Source organism: Thermobia domestica, chromosome 18, assembly GCF_964235325.1.
Source record: "Thermobia domestica chromosome 18, izTheDome1.hap1.1, whole genome shotgun sequence".
NCBI classification, from domain to species: Eukaryota; Metazoa; Arthropoda; class Insecta; order Zygentoma; family Lepismatidae; genus Thermobia; species Thermobia domestica.
Window position 1 is genome coordinate 68,376,093 of NC_137471.1, and position 21,322 is coordinate 68,397,414.

The 21,322-nt window shown below is 32.1% G+C and overlaps 1 protein-coding gene across 2 annotated transcripts in view; it reads right to left on the reverse strand.

Annotated features, from left to right (window-relative positions):
• The window catches only part of LOC145674986 (sodium- and chloride-dependent glycine transporter 2-like), a 98,920-nt gene that overhangs the window by 22,454 nt on the left and 55,144 nt on the right, over positions 1 to 21,322 (reverse strand). Inside the window, exons 9-12 of one of the 2 annotated variants that reach the window (XM_081745321.1) lie at positions 20,090 to 20,224; positions 12,077 to 12,305; positions 7,124 to 7,236; positions 1,738 to 1,866 (exon numbers count right to left, since the gene is read on the reverse strand). In XM_081745321.1, the coding sequence (XP_081601447.1) occupies positions 1,738 to 1,866; positions 7,124 to 7,236; positions 12,077 to 12,305; positions 20,090 to 20,224 (606 nt within the window). The remainder of the gene's footprint in view (positions 1 to 1,737; positions 1,867 to 7,123; positions 7,237 to 12,076; positions 12,306 to 20,089; positions 20,225 to 21,322) is intronic. The other variant, XM_081745322.1, reaches the window with a different exon arrangement.

Consider the following 21,322-nt stretch of genomic DNA (forward strand, 5'->3'; position numbering starts at 1 on the left):
ACTGAATTCTTCAACAATAGTCTATTCAATTCGAAAATCCTCCTAGGTACATTGTCATCGTGACTTCTTTTCATGAGAACAAATTGATGACTGTTGGCACATTCATTGAGACCTCAGTTGTTGACTGTTAGCATGTTGGAAGTAGCAGCCTCATTCAGCTTTCACTCTTTATATTTATGTATATTTGTATGCAGGGTTACTTGGTAAACAAAGACTGGAATTAACAAAACTTTAACGGAATACTTCGCTGTAATGTCACTCTTCATCCACACTACGAGAGAAGGAGGGAGGATTGCAAGATCATTGATACTTAGTAACCTGCGGCAAAAGAACGGAAATAATAAGCTGCATTGATGCAGGACAAAGTCAAGATTACTCTTAAAAAAAAATATCCGTAATTTCTTAAAGAGTTGAAATCGTAAGAGGATAAAGCAACGTATGTATATGTATAAGTTAATTTTTACATACCTTCGTGAAGTTACAATACTAACTGTGGTGCTTTTGTTATACATTTCTGTAAAATAATGTCTGCCTCTCCAAAGCTGCCTCCTTATCAACATGAGGTCATGGTTCAAGACATCCCTGAACTTCGTATTAGCTTACGAAATAATATATTTAAATATCTCAGCTTCAGGAATTGATTCACATAAAATAACGTTCTTCCTACCACGCAGATTCTCTTCAATGAAAAATTTTCATCCAACTTCTAGTAAATTTTAAGGATACATCATAAATTTTGATTTCGTTGCCTAGTTGTCCCCCCCCTTTTTTTTTTCAAGTTTGTGTCCCACTTCTCTGTCATTAGCTGCTATAAACTAAAGGAAAACAAGTTACGTAATACAGTGAAACGTTGTAGTAACGGGCACCAATGGGACATGACTATTTTTCCGTAAATCAGACTCGTTCGTTACAGAGATGTTACACAATTTCACCTAACTCATAGCTTACGTGGTAATTATATGTAATTATAAATGCAAATTACATTATTATAAATGCAAATATAGGCATTAATTATAAATGTAAATATAGGCTAATATCGAAATACTGTAATCAGTAATCGAATTATTGGGAAATTAGGGACAAATCTCCCTTTTGGAAAGTGCTTGTAAATGTACTTATATGGACATATACTGAATGTTCCTTGATCCGCTTACCGATCGCACTAAAAAGTAAAAAATAAATAAATAAACAAAATAAAATAAAATAAAAAATAACTGAATAAGGACATACAACATTTTTATAAAATACTGAAAATGTAGATTTTAGCTAATGAATCATGATGGTTTATTATTTTCCTGGGGAGGGGAGAGGGATCGGGAATAGTTGTATGCCCTATAATACTGTGGGCACTAGTTCCTGATCGAAATTTGCTTGTAACTGTTGAGTCAGTTGAAGGGATCAATTTTCAAATTGCAGAAAGTACTTTCTGTACTATATACGTATGAGCTAAGAATAATTCATGTCCGTTAGGAAGAAATTACTAAAATGTTGGAGAAAAGAGACTATCCGTGACCGTATCTGAGGCTGTTGCAAAAGGGAAAGTTCTTTCCCATAATAGTACATATATTTTTCGCAGAACAAAAAACTTGTCCGCATTATGAAAGTGGCGAATAGATCACACAATTTATGTTCTAGATAACTCTTGAATTTAAAAATATACTAGTATATTTATACCAAATGGAATCTTACAATATATAGTAGGATTAGGTTATATAATTACTATTCTGAAGTACATACCGCATTTATAGCTGCTAAGCCAATTACAAATCCTATTACACAAACCAATGCGTTCAGATATAAGCTGTATTTCTTCACATTTACATGGACGTCATAAACACTACCTGCTGCAAATTCCAGTATGATTACCTGGAAAGTATCAATTTACACTAAGTAAAAAATAATACAAAACTCAGAAAAGAATTACACATAATAAGAACTTTTATTTGATTTTATTTTTATTTTTATTGGATTTGAACACAACAGGTTAGAACCCATTTACAATGTTCATATACTGTTTACACTATTTTTGCAGCTACTCTACATTATTAGAAATTCTTTTTACTATATTTTCTTAAAAGTTTTCATCTTACAACTTAAATCAATTTCTTTAACTTTTTTACGTATACTATTATAAGTTGCACTCATTCTTCATTAGTCCATGGCTTTCCGGAATAAAATATATCAAAGTTATCTGGTCGTATGTTTTGAGGTGCAACATGAATGTATCAAAGTTATCTGGTCATGGTTTTGAGGTGGAACATGAATATATCAAAGTTATCTGGTCATGTGTTTTAAGGTGGAACATGAATATATTAAAGTTATCTGGTCATGTGTTTTGAGGTGGAACATGAATATGAAAAGATGAAATAAGTTCGTTACAGTCAACTTTATCATTAAATATTTTATAAAAGAATGCCATATCAGAGTTCTTCTTTGTTGTGAACTCATGATACCAAAATCAGTATTTAGAGAGTCACTGCTATCTGTCTGCGGGTATATGCGTGTTGCTTTGAACTTTAGATGCCTTTAAAATTTTGATTGATTTTTTTTTTTTCTAGTTTGGCAATATTATTTTTGAAGAGTGGATTCCAAATAGTATTTTCACATTTCAATTTGAAACGAACATAGACTTCATAATGTCTTTGAAGTTTTTTTCTTTTTTTAATTCTAGCACAGTTCTAAGTTTTAATCCAAGATTTAATGCGGTTCACTAATCATGATGTCAATATGGCAATTGAATGTTAATTTGACAATTGAATCATATAAGATACCTTAGTATCGTGTTGTCAGCTATAACATGTGTCGTGAAAAAAATGTGTCGGTACCTTTCACCTCATAAATGTCATTACTTTACATTTGTTAACATTTATTTCAAGTAAAGTTTTCTCACACCACTTAATTACAGAGATAAAATCACGTGGAGCTTCTCACAGTCATGAACAAAATTTATTGAATAATAAATTTTTAGGTCATCTGCAAATAATAGTTTATTTGAATTTTGTATACAACTACGAAAGTAATTAATAAAAGCTTAATATTGGAAGAAATCTGGAATGGAAAATTACTGTCTCGAAATATGGTATTGAAATACATCTAGTCTTTTATTGACGATGTGGTAATGGTATTTGGTTGACGATATTGAGGATGTGCACTACTAGGATTGCTAGTTCAGGAATTAATTCTAAGATATGGTAAATATGAGCGAGTATTTATTACCTTATTCGTTAAACAGAAAGTACTATGTAGAAATAATTAAAATAAAGCACGAATGCGTACGATAGAGATCAGATGGAAGCAAGGATAAGTAAAGGAGTAAGGCAAGAATGTGGACTTTCACCTCTCTTGTTCAAAGTCTACGTAAAACATGCTATGAAAGAAATTTTTGATAAAAACAAGAAAGGCGTAAAAGTAAATGGACAGGTTTTCAGCACAATAAGGTTTGCTGATGACATAGCACTGATAGCGGAGAACGAAAATGATTTGCAGGAAGCACTTTTCAAAATGGAAAAAACATTCAAAATGAAAATAAATAAGAAAAAAAAATGATAAAGTGCACAAGATCAGGACAGGAAGGGGCAAACGTATGACTAGAGGGAGAGAAAATCGAAGACTTTAAGATATTACCCTATTTAGGAAGTCTATTATCCTCGGACGGAAGAAGTGAAAGAGATATAAGTTCCGGAATAGCGCAGGCTAAACAAGCATTCAATAGGAAAAGAGGACTACTAAGATCAAGAAGTGTGTCGTTGGACGTCCGAAAACGATTTATTAAGACTATGGGATGAAGCGTAGCGCTTTACGGATCAGAGACGTGGACGTTAAGGAAAGCTGAAATATCCAAGCTGGAAGCATTTGAAATGTGGTGTTGGCGCAGAATGCTGCGCATATCATGTACTGAAAGGAAAAGGAATGAAGACGTGCTAAAGGAAGCTAAGTAAGAACGACAGATCATGAACATAATAGGAAAAAGAAGAAACAGCATGCTTGGCCATCTTATTAGTATGCAGCAAAGTATGTAAAAAATTTACTATTTAATCACAATTTATTATTATTATTAACACGATTGGATCACCGTGTTAATAGAGGGAAAGGCAGAAGGAAAACCAGGAAGACGAAGACAAAGGATAGCATGTCTAGATGCAGTTACGAAAAACAGCCCTCCCAAGGGAGAGAAAAGGTTTTGAATTTCCTTACCCACCAACCTATGGTTGAGGTGAGAAAGAAGAAGTAGTTAGATTGATTTCAGAGAAGCTAAATCACAAAAATGCAAAGGGAAAAAGAAGCAAGACTTTAATTGAAGTTTTTCTATCTTATACACTTGTATGATACTTATTGTTTAACGAACAATGATGGTAAACACTCGCTTCGTATTTAACATATCAAAGATTTAATCCCTAGACCTCTGATAGCATTTTCAGTCTTTTATAGTACCGTCAACCAGAAAAAAATAATGTAAGTATAAATAAATTGAATTAACAGGAAACGTTGATCTTTAAGCTTCACAATATTTCGAAGTTCCATTTAGAGAAAATTATAAAATGACCAAATCTTAGGAAATATTGTATATTGAATATATTCTTTGGTGAATAATTTGGTGAACGAAAAGTCCAGTGTATATATATATATAGATAGATATAGATATAGATATAGATATAGATATAGATATAGATATAGATATAGATATAGATATAGATATAGATATAGATATATAGATATATATATATATATATATATATACAATATTGTCTTACGAGAAATGTTTACTTCCTACCTTTTCTCTTTAAGAAGTGCAAATCAATTTTGTGCTAAAAGTTGAGTTGATTTTAACGTCCCTTTCAGCAGCAAGGCTATGTGAGACGTGGACCTACTAATTAACGCGGAATCAGAACCACATGAGGTCCCGCCGGGAATCGAACCCGTGTCTCCCACCTAACATGCCAAAGGTACGTACACTAACAGCTTAACCACGAAGGAGCTCTTTGTGCTAATAATTTTCACTTCTTAAGAAGAAAAGGTAGGAAATAAACATTTCTCGTAAGACAATATTGCAATTATTGTCTGTATATTAAACTAATAAAAATTAAAAATTAACAAATTATTATTATTATTATTTTAACGTAAGCCAAACCTGATATACTATTACTAATACGATTAGATGAGATACACATAGGACCTATCAATAGTAAATCGAAGTTCTTCTATCTTACAACATTCTAAAGACACAAAAATCTGCGAACGGTTTCGAGGCACTCCTCACCTCTTCCTGAATACCTGTAAAGAAAACTTGTAGTACATATAAAAAACATAATGTATACCAAGGTCATTGAATTACCGTAAATTAGGAAGAAAAGGACATCTTATTATCGATCTTAAAAATTAACCCATGACATTTATTGTATACAATGTTCAGGCGGAGGAATTTTAACATCGTGTTTTTTATGTAGGTACAAATTTTCTTTAGATGTGCTGAGGAAGAGATGACGAGTGCCTTGAAATCTCGCAACAGATTTCGTGTCTTTCTGGGTGCTTTAACATATGATAATTTTATTTACTGATATACTATTCCATATATTTTAGAACACAAGATATCTATACATGAATATATGAATAAGTGCAATAGAGATCCACATTAGATAATAAAAAACATTTATTTACTTATTGCCTTTTTTCTACAGCAGCGAGGTTAGGTCCATAAGGCCCTCTGTTACACCTAACTACTAACGAAAAATTATAAACTATTTGATACAAACAAACAAACAAAAAAAAAAAACATGATACATTGTTTCACATTACACATGCATGTACATAAACACAAACACACGCACGCATACACACATGTTTACTAACAACACAATATATAAGAATAACTAATACAATACAAAACTATACAAATATGACAGTTACAAAGAATCTTCACAAAAATTTTGTGTTTTATTTATCGGAGAATGGGTATGTTAAGTGAAGAGATTCTGCTTTAGCAAGTTTTTTTCTTTTCTCTAGGGCAAATTTTGATTTTGATTTTAATTTTTCCACACTGAGGAATAAACTGTTTCAGAGATGGATCACTAGTAGGCACGAATGATTTGTCGTATGTCTCTGCGCGATGGTTAGGAAGTAGCAAAGTACCTGCTCTAGTGACGCGGCCGTGATGGGCAACAAATTGATAATTATTTTTTAAATATGGAGGAACCTTGTTTGCAACGATGCTGAACACTTTTACTAAAATGTGATGTTTCCTACGAAAGTGGAGTGGTAGCCAGCCAAGCTCATTAAATGCCGGGGTAATATGGTCGTAGCGATGGAGATTAAAGATAAATCGAATGCATGTGTTGTACATTCGTTCCAATTAAGGCGAAAAAGTAGTGGATAGGTCGTTATATTCTACATCACAATAGTCAAATATAGGAAGCAGAAGCATTTTGTAGTAATTAGAATATAATTAATTATATTTAATTTCTCAAATCAATATATATAGAGGAAAGATGATTTTAATTATTCACTGAACATCCATAAAGTTACATTGACTTTGTTTTCAAATAATATTTAGGTTCTGTAATAATTATACTCAACCAGTTGCAAGTCTCATGGTGCCTTACCCCGAGTTACCGTGAACTTTGGCGGTACGCATCAGCTACTACACATATAAATTATATACATCAAGGAATGCAAATTGATGAATTCCACACTTAAAATTTGAACAACATTCTAATTTGAATTAAATCATTCTTCATGCAAAAGATCACAAAAATAAATAATTAAAATACGAAACATTCTTTATTACAATGTAATGGAACCAATCCGTAAACAAAGTGTTTCACATAATGCATGCGGCAATGTTTAGCTATGTACTTATTGTTCTAAACGAACTTGTTGATTTTCCTATAAGTAGTTAGTAAAAAAGGTGTGCATTTGGCGAGAAGGTGGTGCTAATACCGTCACGGCAAAGGTAAGAACTTCGTATATCCACTGGAGTCATAGAAAAAAAAAATGCATGTGGAATCTAGAAAAAGATTTAGATTTATCAATTATACCTCACATTACTTTTGAGTTTAGCAGTCAATAACAACAATACTATTTCTTAAAATGATTTTATCTAATTGAAATATTTCTATTGATATTTTACCTGATGAATGAATCCTAGAGTTACTGCACTTAGAAAATACAATATATAGCACAAGCTCCTAACTTCGTATATATATAAACCAAGTGGAACCAGTCCAAAGAAAATGGTTTCATCTGTTAAAAAAAAAAGTGTAATTTCATTAGTAATACAAAAAGGACAAAACCACGAAAATCTTAATGTCGTAAATTTCATACAATGAAGCATTATACAGAAAGTTGATCGAATTACATCAAAAATCAATTTAGGAACGCAACTGTCAGCTAAGTAGCTGCACTAGAAACATGAAACCACCGTTATTGTCTGTATAGTGTCTCAGCTTGCAGAAACTTTTTCCCACTTTCCTCGTTAGACAATTTCAAAGTCGAGATCGGCTTCCTCTTTCCTAATCTTTTTCCATTAATTGAATGATTAAAACAGTGGTAGACATATTTATGAAGCTTCTGAGCTACCGTTTTAAAATTCTACTGTGAACTACCAACCAAAAGAACTACCAACTTTAAAAAAAAAAAAAAAAATCTTACATTTGTTTGTTTCCTTTAAACTTACATTTCTAGTAAATATGAAATCAACTATTCAAGTTAGCCATATACACACGAGAAACATACCGTGTATAACCCCAAGCGTATACAATCAACTGTGAGATGAAGCTGACAATGACAGTTGCACGGGAGAAACAAACAGTTGTTGTTGTCAGCGACGCCTATCGTTAGCGTCAGCTCAGCGAAGGAATCAATCAAAGTTAGTCAGCCGGGGCGTTAACTCGATCTGCCGAAAATGTACCCCTGAGCTACTAGTAACTCGCGATCGATGGCTTGGCGATCACTGGATTAAAGTTTAGTGAGGACGTTAGGGTGATGCTATTTGTCACTCTCACAATGTTGCCAAATGGTTGTACATATTGTACATTAAAAATTAAAAACAGAACTTCTAGAAATGTTAAGTTCAAGGAAGGCTCAACGAAATAAGGGACTTAAAAAATATAAAAATTGAAAGAGAGATTACGAAAAGCCCCCCCCCCCAAAAAAAAAACAAATATGAAATGTGTAACAATGAAATAAGGCAGAAAATAGCAATAATACATAACAGATAAAATTTAAAAAGAAAACCTAAAAAAAAAAAAAAAAAAAATGTTAACTATTTCAATCTCAAGAATAAAAGTGAGAGTACAGTCACTTAAGACTGCATTAGTTTTCAAAACCTGATTAAGAATTTTAGGTAGTCTTGAATTTTCTCTGAGGACTGAGAATTCTGAACATTCTTTAAGAATGTGCCGAATACTCAATGAGATGACACAGTATTCACAATACGGACAATTAACGCAATATATTAAATAGGAATGTGTCTTATATTCAAGCATATCAAGGTCACTTCATCTAAACGAATAGCACGTGACTATGTCTGCCAATCTGCCAAAGTAGGTTTTACTGAATAGAGCTTACTTTCGTTGGACTTGTTCCAATCCGCCTGCGAATGAGAGCGTGTCCGTTGGAGGAAATAACTACTGAAATTGGAGCACGGGATACTGTTTTCCAGTGCAATTCCTGCCAATGCGGTGCTCTTGGCTCCTGCGTCGCTATGCTCCTTTGCCGAAAGCCGATAGTCCTTTAAACTTCTTCAAGCTTTAAACTTAATCTAAAGTCCAGGAACAGCAAAAATGTTTGTTCCTGGAACAAAGGTAGATGCTGCTAGTTATAAACGGAGCAAGTAGTTCTCAACATTCAAATTCCGACCCACAAAGATATAACAGCTCACGGAATAGAATAGAAAATGCCTTTTCTCTTTGGAGCAAAGATATGAGTGGTATAATTATCTTGATTTTCCTTTGTTGTTTAATTTTATGGGTGAAATTATTTTATTTCCTTAGTTGAGTGATTTGGATATTTAAAATGTTGATCTGTTATTAAATAAAACTGCCAAACAAATATAAACTAGATTAAAACAATCGACATTTTTTTTTAATTGAATGACAATGACTGATTTAAATGGTTGATTGACTTAAATCTTTTAATCATATTTGATTTAAACAAAACATTTTCGGTGTATGAGATTTTCATAACATACACAGCGTGTCAAATATGGTATACAAAAATTAGGAGTATGATTTATCATTTCATTACAAATCATATAAACCATTATCCTCGTGCTCCTGCAATACATGTGGAAAGAAAGTAAAATGTTAATTATGTTATTTATGAGTATGAACTGAAATATGTTTACAGTAGTTTGTAAAAGTATTCATTTGTTTATTAAGCCTAATATTTAACTGCATTAACTGCATGCTTTCGGTATGTTAACAGTCAGATTTCTACAAACTAGCACAAAATTATACGTCTTCTCAAACATCTTCTGCATAAGTTTCTCACATAAATAACAGACTTTCAAACGAAGAAGAATTTTCTGCAAGGAATTTGTATTAAATAGTGCAAGATAAAGTTGTAAGAAGTGAGACGATTTTTACGGTAGCCGGCCAGATCTGCTGAGGAAGGTGTCAAGGAACATTGAAACAGTACAATTAATATAAGCATTAGGCGGAGTAAACAAAAGAATACGTTGACAAATTGTTAATTATATACTGTTCTGAAGTATTCGAGGATATCACTCAATTTAAGAGCAAGAATGGTCCCTCTAAAAAATTCCTGCTTTTTGTTCTGCTGTTAAATTACTACAATGGATTAAGCAGGATTTTGAATAATAACTCTCATATATAGGAATACCAGATATTCCCTAGGATTAAGCTGGGAGAATCCTGGATTTGAGTCGTTTGTCTTAATATCCCGAAAAAATTTTTCGGGACATTAAATTGCATCGGTTTCCTCCAAAACATAAGTTAATGTCATTCGTGGAATACTAAAAATAAATAAATAAATAAATAAAAATAAAAAATATAATAATAATAATAATAATAATAATAATAATAATAATAATAATAATAATAATAATAATAATAATAATAAATAAATAAATCGTCAATACTCAACTGATAAAAATAATCTAGTGTTTGCTGAGATAGAATATAAATGTACGCTTTCATCCAACACCAAATGGCTTTTCTTGGGGCCTGCTTGGAAAAGTTTAACTAAAGAAATATATTAACCTTACTTACTAAGCTTGGTGAAAGGTCCATGGGTGCTAAACGATTTTTGCAACAAACGAGTTTTTTTTTTTTTTTTTTTTTTTTTAACTTGATTTTCTTACAAAGTCGGATAAAAATGTTTCCTGAAGCTAGGTTTAAAATTGGGCGTGAAGATATCTTCATTGTTTATGTGAAGAAAGAAGCTGATAATCTTCTGTTTATGTTGAGAGCAAGACAAGAGAACAAGTTTATAATTAGTGAAGTGTTTGCTGACGTATTCAGCCTAGAAGACCTCTTTCTTTCGAGATCTCTTTCAGGGAAAATGTTTAACATTTTTACTCAACAACTGCAGATCAGATTGAGGAATCCAGAAGTATTTTGTGCATTTTTAAAAATGGAGGTTTTGTTATAAAACTCGTCAGATGTTAAAGATTGTGCTCCTGAAGTAGAAAGAAATCTTTCAAATATAAAAAAAGACGTGAAGAAGAATTGTTTGATGATTTTTACAGTGAAGGCATGATAAAAAAAATGGAACTTTTCTAACAAAATATAACTAAGAGACATAGGGACCGAAGGGGGGGAAGGGTTGGGCCCCCTGGTGCAAGAAAATGTATACGTTATATAGCAAACCACGTATATTAAATACCAGAAATACCATACGTAATATACCAACCATGGAGATGCTCCCCCTAGAAAATTTTCTTCGGGCGCCCCTGCTAAGAGATGGGTGAAACATTCTCTCATTTCAAGGGAATAAATAATAAATAAGTAAATTAAACTTCTTGTCAGATTTTGTCTTACCCATCAGGTTCAAATGGCTCGACAGAAAGAGTTTTTCACTTATGAATTTCCTTTGAACAGCTGAGAAGTACAGACTAAAAGTGTACACTGCTAAATCGATATTTACTTTAAAGATATTCTATTGCAGCAGTGTTTTATGCTCAAAATTCTATGACCTAATTTTCAAAGACGGCAAACTCTGAAAAATTCACTCAGCAATGAAGTACCACACCAATCAAGATCGGAAATAGAGCACCAGTAGTGACATGTAACTTTGGTGAGTGTTGATTTATCATTTAGTTAATATTGATAATGCACAACTATGAACATACTGTAAATTTTCATCTTCGGGAGAGTGATGTATGGAAACCCTAACATATGCTGTAAATTTTCATATGGTGTCCCAGTTTTTAGTGTCAATTTTCATAGTGACTTTTAGTCTGAAAATCTGGGTAAACTCGAAAAGTAACCTACATGTGGCATAGAACTACCCAATCATCTTGTCCTGTAATAAATTTTGTGATGATACTATTGCACTCGACTTGCGTTAATTCCCAGTAACGTAATAATCTCAAAATTTACAAAATAGTTGTATGACAAATATTACGTTAATATAATTATATATATAGTTTATATCCGAGTAAATACTGCTGCATGACGTTTCATTTATTAAAAAAAATACTGCACAAATAGTTTACAATGATGTATATACAAGCAATATAATAATAATAATAATAATAATAATAATAATAATAATAATAATAATAATAATAATAATAATAATAATAATAATAATAATAATAATAATAATAATAAATATTGCTATTTCTTGCTAAGTTACACTTAAGCAATTTACAAACTTAATTTACATACATTTCAAAGTACAAGAAGGTTTACAGAACATATTGCTTCCGTAAACCATTTGGTGGATTAGGATTATCATTTTGGTAAGCATACTTAAAAAGCAGATTTTGGAAATATGCAGTCTTGGGAATTGTTCTGCTAACTTAAACAAATTAGAAATCGAAAAAATGTATTCCATATTTCACAGATTATTTGTAAATCCATATTTATTATAACATAAATATACTTAGCCTTACCTTCTTCTAGGATATCAAGTACTGTAACTTTAATTTTGTTTGCAAGTGCTCCAATGAAAGCTATTGTAACAATACCGAAAAGTAAAACCGACAGGAAATGCAGAAAGCAAAAGAACACGGAATATGTAAGTGTCGGTGCAGTTGGAGTAAGATACGAGCCAATTAGAAGAATTCCCATTTTTTCTAAACAAAGAGCTGAAATAAGCTCGGTTATCACAACTTTCCATAACTGTAAAACAAAATAGATAATGAAACTGATTACGAAAAAAAAATCTATTGTAAAATATACAAGTATTATACGTATGGACAAGATTAGTAAGAAATCAGCTGGAAAGCAACCGAGTTTTGCATTACATTGTGAAACTACGATAAACTTCCAGACCATATATTCTTAAAAGTAAGATTCTAAACTTCCAGACCATATATTAATGAAAGTTAGATCCTAAATTTCCAGACCATATATTCCTAAAAGTAAGACCCATCTCCATCCTTATTTATTTAATTTTGCTCTCGGCACTCTGGATTTATGTATTCATCAGGAGGCACAGAATGTTTACAACGAAAATTTAACAGGTAGTATGCATTCAAACGAAGATAAAACTTAATAATAATACTAAAATAGTAACGTAATTTTAAGTATTCATTGGTGTTCGTAATATGGAGGATGGTGCCGAGCCGACATACATTTCAAACTTTAACCTCTTTCATATCAATGGCATCCATGTGGATATCGTAAAATACTCTGTTGAAAAATACCAATGACATCTATGTGGATGTCATAAAATATTCTGTTGCAAATTACCAGTGACATCTATGTGGCTGTCATAAAATACTCCGTTGCAAAATACCAGTGACATCTATGTAGTTGTCATAAAATACTCCGTTGCAAATTACCAGTGACATCTATGTGGATGTCATAAGATACTCCGTTGTAAAATACCAGTGACATCCATGAGGATGTCATAAAATACTCCGTTTCAAAATACCAGTGACATCTATGTGGAAGTTATAAAATACTCCGTTGCAAAATACCAGTGACATCTATGTGGATGTCATAAAATACTCCGTTTCAAAATACCAATGACATCCATGAGGATGTCATGAAAACTTATTCCTTATTAGGGTCGTATTAATCCTAGAGATGATGAAATTATTTAGTAGATGCAAGGCAAGAGTTAGTTCTACTATTTCTCCTTATTTGACAGCACCTTACTGACAGAAAAGGCAAGAAAAAAGTTTTGTCTCAGTACATGGTAGGCCTAAGGGAGCATTCAATTGCAACACACACGTGCTTGTTTTGACGATAAACAATTAGCAACTTCGAGATTGTATTTTGAGATCGGAAAAAGAAAAAAAAAAATCTTTCTCTTTGATCTTCGGTCAGTGTTGTCAACCTGAAGCAGCATAAAATACCTTCAGAATATCAAAATTTCACTTTTTCAGTGCCAATATTCCACAATGCAAATATTTTTTTTATATCAGTAATGTGAATACTCTCCTCACGCATACACAATAACTATGCCTTATATAATGGTCTAGACTATCTTTTAACAGTAAATGAAAAGCCGGTATTACAGCTTGCACATAGGGAAATGACACCTGGAACACAAGGGGTTAATATTGCGGAGGCGTAATAACTTATATTGGTTGGTGGGGTGGAAACCGAAAGAGGAAAGAACGCCACGTTGTATGGTCAGTCGAAATGGAGCATTGGAACACAGAACAAGTTCGTACAGGGTGGTACGGAGCAAACTGATACATTTCAAAGTTGAATATTGCGCAGGCGCGATAACTTGGAGTGAGTTACAAGTGAGTTAGGAGATTGGAAAAGAATAGGATGTCTTCTTATAGGAATACCATAACAGTAACTATGGACATCGATGGAGAGTTGTACTTATTACGAAACGAAAATATGTTTTCTGTGTTTGTACTTATTACGAAACAAAGTCAATCATTGACGTGCAACAATTGTTCAGATTTTTCATTGCTACCTGACATTACGCTAAAGGTCCATTGTAACTATTGTAGCGTTCTTATGAAATGGCATCCTATTTACTTTCCATCCCCTAGTCGCAATCCACTCCAAACTATCGCGCATGCGCAATATTCAACTTTGAAATGTGTCAGTCGGCTCCGCATCATCTTGTATATATATATTTTCACGACATACAAAGTAAATTTTAATCTTTGTCTTGTACAGAAAATCTTATTGAAAGTTTATCTCTGCACTATAGAACAGGCGATTATGTAACAATAAATCAAAGTGCCTTTTAAACTGCAAATTTGGTATTTGTTTCTCAGATTTTGGCAATTTATTATATATTTTTATTTCTATGTGATGTAACAAGTTTAGAGTTTTCATTAACTTTTAGTGCTCGTATTGTATTGATATAGGTTCCAATTTAGTAGAAAATTTTGTTTATTCATATATATGAATGTCATTTCAAGAGCACATGGCATGATCAGTGTCCAACAGAATCAAGTCGACTTTTTTGCTCATTTTAGGCATCTTTAAGATCTCTGACTGAAACTTCTTTCAGAGCTTAAGACATTAATTAACTTTTGCAACGTATTTAAGCGTACCGTACAAATTTTATGTCCTTTTTTCTCAAAACTTCGATAATTGGACTTCATTCCCTTGTGCTCTGAAAACTCTATATATACACTATAATGGTAATACTCGTAGCTATTGACACAATGGTCTACTAAGTATGGGCGGAAACTGATAATGTTGTTCTTAGTATCTTCTTCTCTGTGAGTTTTTTTTTTCTTTCTTTTTTCATGGCAAGTATGACCCCAGAAAATGATTTCGTACCATATTCTATTGAAATCCGAAGTGGTAATTACAATTCCGGTTTCAGTAGGTTGATAAGGGTTGCAGATGGATCTTATTCTTGGAAAAGATACTATTTTTTATTATTTAAGATTAATTTGATTTTCTACAATTATACGGAAATCCTCAAGCTAGAATTAACAAACTTTCCAGGTATTCTGAGAAAGCACTTTTTAACAAAATTGGACACTTTATAATTACTTATTTATAGTAGGAATTTCTTCTTCTTTATATGAAATTAATAATACTAAGATAAAGAAGATAAAAGGTATTTGATCATTTATAGTGTCATATGAAAGATAAAAAAAGCATACTGAACTTCCAACTATAACTATCAACAGATCAATTATCATTATATTCCGTGGCATACATAAGAGAGAGAGTTTAAGTGTTTAACCCCTTCTCCTTGAACAAGATATGGAAAAATAAATAAGATATACATAAAGAAATCACACTCTCCTGAAAAAACACAAGATTGAGTGTTAATTACTCCCTTCCTCTTAGTCTTGGTGAAATTCTGAATATGTCACTCATTATATGCATTCACATGAAAATAAAAGTGATTTCGGGGAACTGAATACCTCTTTGGTTAGGTACGGTAACATTGATACATGAAAAGACTGGTCATCGAAGTCTCTCTACAGCACAGGAGACTCGGATTAGATTTCATTATGTAGGTTATCTGATTAGGATATCACGTTAACTGTCGTTACATGTCTTTTAGAGCATTGTAGATGAAAAAGACGTTAAACTTCAAACCAATCGATGTCTTTCTGCTATGTATAATATATTTAAAACATGCATGATTACAAATTTAAAAATGATTCACCTTTCTATATATTTATATATTTTAAGTACCAGATTTTTCGATTATGGCTTCTATTGTCATCGGTATAGTTTTATTAGGTTAGACAAATTATTTCTGAGAGCCATTAACATTATCGGGAGATTACCAAGTAGATTGTATTTGTAATGATTTCTACATAGGCAAAACCGAACGAAACATTGCTACATGAATAATGAAATGAAATGAAATCTTTAAGTTTTACGTCCCACGATTATGTCAGCTAGGCTAAAGGAGGCAGTGATGATGAGAAATGAAGGAAATGGTGGAATGAGGAAAGTGGGAGGAAACGGGAAAATCCCGAGAAAAACCCCACACACGTTGTTTGTCCACCAGAAAGCTCACTTGGAGCGAATGGGATCGAACCAAGGACCCCATGTCCCAGAGGTGAACGCTCTACCACTGAGCAACTGCGGCCCCTACATGAATAAAGAATACTTCAGGGACGTCAAGAGAGACAGCCCAAACAATCAGGTCCATCAAGATATTTCCGTGCTCCAAAACATAAGATTAAAGAAATTCAAGTACTCTACAAAATGAATTCTAACATCAAAAGAAACATTTATGAATCATTTTCACAGTTTGAATCTAGATAAATGTAATTTAAATAAAGGATGGAACATAGTAATCAAGAGTTACTTGACATAACATATATGAAGCCTACAGAATCAATGAGTCAACGCAACGCAGATTTATTTAAAAAAAAGTGCTTCCAAACATTGTGACTGGACTATATTTCGATCTATTTTTGTGTGATTATTAACTTGCAAATCAAATCAACCTGACTATAGACAATCTATAGTTTATTCGAGTTCCATTTTTCGAATTTTGGTATTCATTTGATAACTATAACGTTAGTTAAGAATCGTCAAACGCATAAAGTTATTAAATTATTTATCATATTACTGAATCGAAATCATGTTGTTGGGTGAAATTTTTAATAGAAAATTTCATATTAATGATTTTTAACCAATTGAATCGTAGTATATATACAAATTTCTCTGTCTTTTACGAGGAAAAGAAATCCCATCACCTTTGACTATACACTGAAAGAAACTAAATTGTCTAAACCAAGTACTGTCAAAGATTTAGGCCTTATTTTTGATCCTGAACTAAATTTCAATACATAGATATGATAAACAGCGCATATGGAAACTTAGGTTTAATTTACAGAATAGGGCAAGATTTCTTCAGTGAGACAACGTTTACAACACTTTACTTTACATATGTTAGATCAAAATTAGAATATTGTTCTACTATATGGACCCCCAATAATAAAAAATACTCTCAAGAAATAGAAAACATCCAAACGAAATTCTTGAAAATGCTTACATTCAAAAAAACTAATTATTGTCCTAAATATTTTTCTTACAATGATCTAGTAAACAACTTTAATTTTCAAACTCTAGAAAAAAAAAGATGGATGTTGGACTTGTTATTCTTATACAAGTTATTAAATAGTAAGATTGATTGTATGGAGTTGGTCTCGAAAATATCATTGCGGATTCCCACTTGTAAAAAAAGAATAGAGAATACAGGAACATTTTATTGTGCAAAAGCCAGGAGCAATATATTATATAAATCCCCTATGTGGAGGCTGTGTAAATTATACAATGATATTATAAATAAGCTTGATAAAGTGTATGTATTTAGTCTTTCAGAAAACAGGTTCAGATCATATCTGAAACAAAAAAAAAAAAAAAAAAAAAAAAAAATCTGTAGAAATAATTAAGAAATTTATATATGTAACATTTGTTGTATGTACACAACACTGTAATTGGGTATTAAGCCTGTTGTGTTGTATATTAAAAAATAAAATAAATAAATAAAAAATTCTACGTCTCTCATGTACATAACAACTTAGTGAAATTTTGCGACATTTTATTTGTTTTGACGTAATAAAAACATCAAGTGGAGCGTTTTGTGTTGTTTTAACTTACAGGTACTGAAAAATTGCAATATTTATTTAAGATCAACTCATTGAAGAAATTACCCTAGATTATTAGGAAAACTACAATTAAATTAAATTAAATTAAATATTTTTTACTTCTCGCGGTTGTGCCGGCTATGCTAAAGAAGACAGTGATGACGAGAAATGAAAGAAATGGTGGAATGAAGAAAGTGGGAGGAAACGGGAGAACCCCGAGGAAACCCACGCACACGGTGTTTGTCCACCACAAAGTTCACTTGGCGCGAGCTGAGATCGAACCAAGGACCCCATGCATCAAAGGTGAACGCTCTACCAAAGACTACAATTAAGTACATCTGAGGCATAAAGGAAAATAATCTCAAAAAATATTGATGCCTTGAGATATGATTACCAGCAGTTGATGTTTTGAAGAATGCCGCTGAGGAAGATACAAGCTTTCATCGAAAATTCCAGCAACTAAATATATCGATCAATAATATGCATTTTTACACTCATCCAAAAGTTAAAAGAAAAGAGAAAGAAAAAAATCTTAATGCTTTTAATCTTAAGTCCAACCAGACCTCATGATACCACATTGATGCAAATATACGAAGCTTGAGTCTGATTCAGACATTATATACGGATTCCTCAGATATAGTCCAGAAAACCAAGCTTGTGTCTGAAGTATTCTTTATTCATGTAGCAATACTTCGTTTAGTTTTGCCTCAATTCTCTGTTTGTGAAAAACTTTGAGCTGGCAATTCATTATTTGATTGACATTTAGCGATAAAATTATAAAGGTCGTTTATTCTGAAAGCAGTTAGTAGTTTTGTTGTTTCACGGTACTTCCTTAACGAACACAGATGAATGTTTAGTGCTTAGGTCATTTTACTTTATTTTTCTGTGGTAATACGATACATGAAGGAATAAAAATGGAGGAAGTAAATAGTGAATATTGTAGCAGTTTCACCCATGATAACAAATTTTGCACCTTTCCAACATTATGTGATTTTTTTCATGTAAGTGAAGGAACAATTATTTAAAGTATTATTGTGGCAACTCTACCGAACAATATTAATAAAGATTGTATTCAGCTTAAAATAGAATTTTTAAAGTTTTTGTTTGGGCCATTCTGTTCTCTGCCAATTAATTATTATTAATTTTTCTAACAACCTTATATTCAATTTTTGACAGTGTCATTTTGTATGTAGTGCCAATTTTTGTGTACAGATGGCTCTTGGGGTGACTTTTCTCTACCCCGAAGTTTCGCATACTGGTTCCTTTCCTTCCCTTGTTCAAAATTTACAGTTAGGCCACGTCCAAGCATCTTTTGTCAGTGTGGGAGTGAGAGCTTTATGTGTGTAACGCGCTACCGCGATCGTGCTTGGAGGACCAAATTACATTCCTTTTCAATTGGAATAACTTTCAATCTTCTGTGTACAAAATACAGTCCATTAATTGTGTAGTTCCTATTATGTGTTAGTATTAAATCATTATCAACACATGTTTTTACACTGTTTTTATGTATGTTAAAACAACAAACCGTTGTTTGGATAAACAGTTTTATTTGCCATATGTTTCGCACACCATTCTTTTTTTTTTAAGCTGCTTGATATGCATTCTTTAAAAATAATTAAACTAACAAGAAGCTGGAATTTGTATACGTACAAATAGCCCAGAAGCAAAAGTTTTAATATTGTGTTATAAATGATTATTTGCTGTTGAATAGAAATTTGAGACTGAATGTATACCCAATAAATCTCTGCTCTTATGATAAGACAACACTAAAACCTTAAGATGGATCAATCTGAAATAATTACACATTTTAGTCTTTGAATCCCATTTGTAAAGTTGCCTTAGAAAATATGCCTGAGTAAATAAGGCTGTTTCTTCAATTTCTTTTCACATGTACACTTGTACATCGTGAATTCTTACTTGAGCATATTTACCATGATAGTATGTACATTTCTATATAGGAATTAAGAGTCTTCATCCCGGCGAAATTAAAATACCGCTAATTTTACAGTAATTATGTGATATCTTTAAATAGATAAAAGATAATTGAAATATGGAACAAGAGCGTCCTAGACAATATTATTTTGCGTGAGGTACCGTTATCACAAGTCATCTAGCGGCTTTCCGTTTCCAGCTGTTTAGAAACGAGAAAATAAATGCCGATTTTGAAAATGGCTCGAAATCGAAAGCAGATAACTGAGTCATGATAACGGTTTCTCATGTAAAATGATATTATCTAGGGCGCTCTTGTTCCACATTTCAATTATCTTTTATATATTTGAAGATATCACATAATTACTGTAAAATTAGCGGTATTTTAATTTCGCCGGGATGAAGACTCTTAAAAACTTTTTTTTTCTTTCTTTCTAGAATGAACGTAAGTTAAGACATAAATAAATTATTCACACTCACTTCCACTGTGACGAGGGTAGCCGGATTAATACTGAAAAAGCGTTTCATTGCACTAAAAGAACCACTTTCGGATAAAGAGGTCAAAAAAAGTATTACCATTGAAAAGTATGAACAAAATATTGTTCTGTTCATCATCTGGAACAAAAACAAAATTAGTTTTGCTGATTTAATAGAAAAATATAAAGGAAAATAATTCTAAGAAATTTTACTATGTATATGACTTATTGAAATGATAGAATCACAGAAATTGAATACAATTAGCGAATTCTAAACGAGAGAAATGCAATTTGTCCATTCTTATAAGAAATGACCTCTTTATTAATATTGCTTATTTCAGCTTTGGAATATGTGAAGTGATGGGCAGTGGGAATATTCCCGGTGGGAAGGAATTTAAAAATGGGAATATTCCCAGATTTTTTCCCTGGCCTATAAATTCCCGGGAAGGAATTTATTTTCATTTCTTTACTTTATCTTCCAAATTATAAGAACCATATGACTAATTACTTTATTTTAATATATTATGATTTACTTCTAGGTTTTAAAGAATTTGGAGGTTAAAAAATTTAAAATTATTTGACGGTACTTTATATAACTAATAATATGATTTTTTAAGTTCCATTTCCATTTGCACTAAAAAGTAAGGTAATTGTTTAGAATTGGGGAGCCAAAACTAGCAAAAAGTAGGATGATTTACGGAAGAAATGAGTTGATAGTGATGTTCAAATAGTCAAGAAAGTATCGAACACATTGTTTTTAGGGGAGTAGGGATTTATATAAAACGGAAAGGTAAGTGGAAGTGATTTATGTGAGAAAAGAAAGTGAATTGTTGGTAACGAAGATAGAAAACAACGTGCCATGTGGGCCTCTAATCCGCCTTCTTTCGCTAACGCTCGCTCTGCAATGCTGACTGAAAGTAATGTTGGTAACGTAATTTAACGTATGAAACCATAAAACAACAGCATCGGAATAGAATATCGCAAAAAAAGTAGGTGCAAAAGCTGGCCCCCAATGTTAAGAACAGCCAAAATTAGCAAAGTACTAATTTACAAATGATGAAAAGGAACCATTTTGTAAAATAATTTAGAATTATGTAGAAATAGAGATGAAGTACTATTAATAAACCCTGAACCACCATTAATAATAGACGTCGGTCTGTCTCCTCTCTCTGAATCGAATTTCTGAAGAGGTACTCGGGCTTCTTTTACATGTGAATTAACGTATGGAATTCCGAGA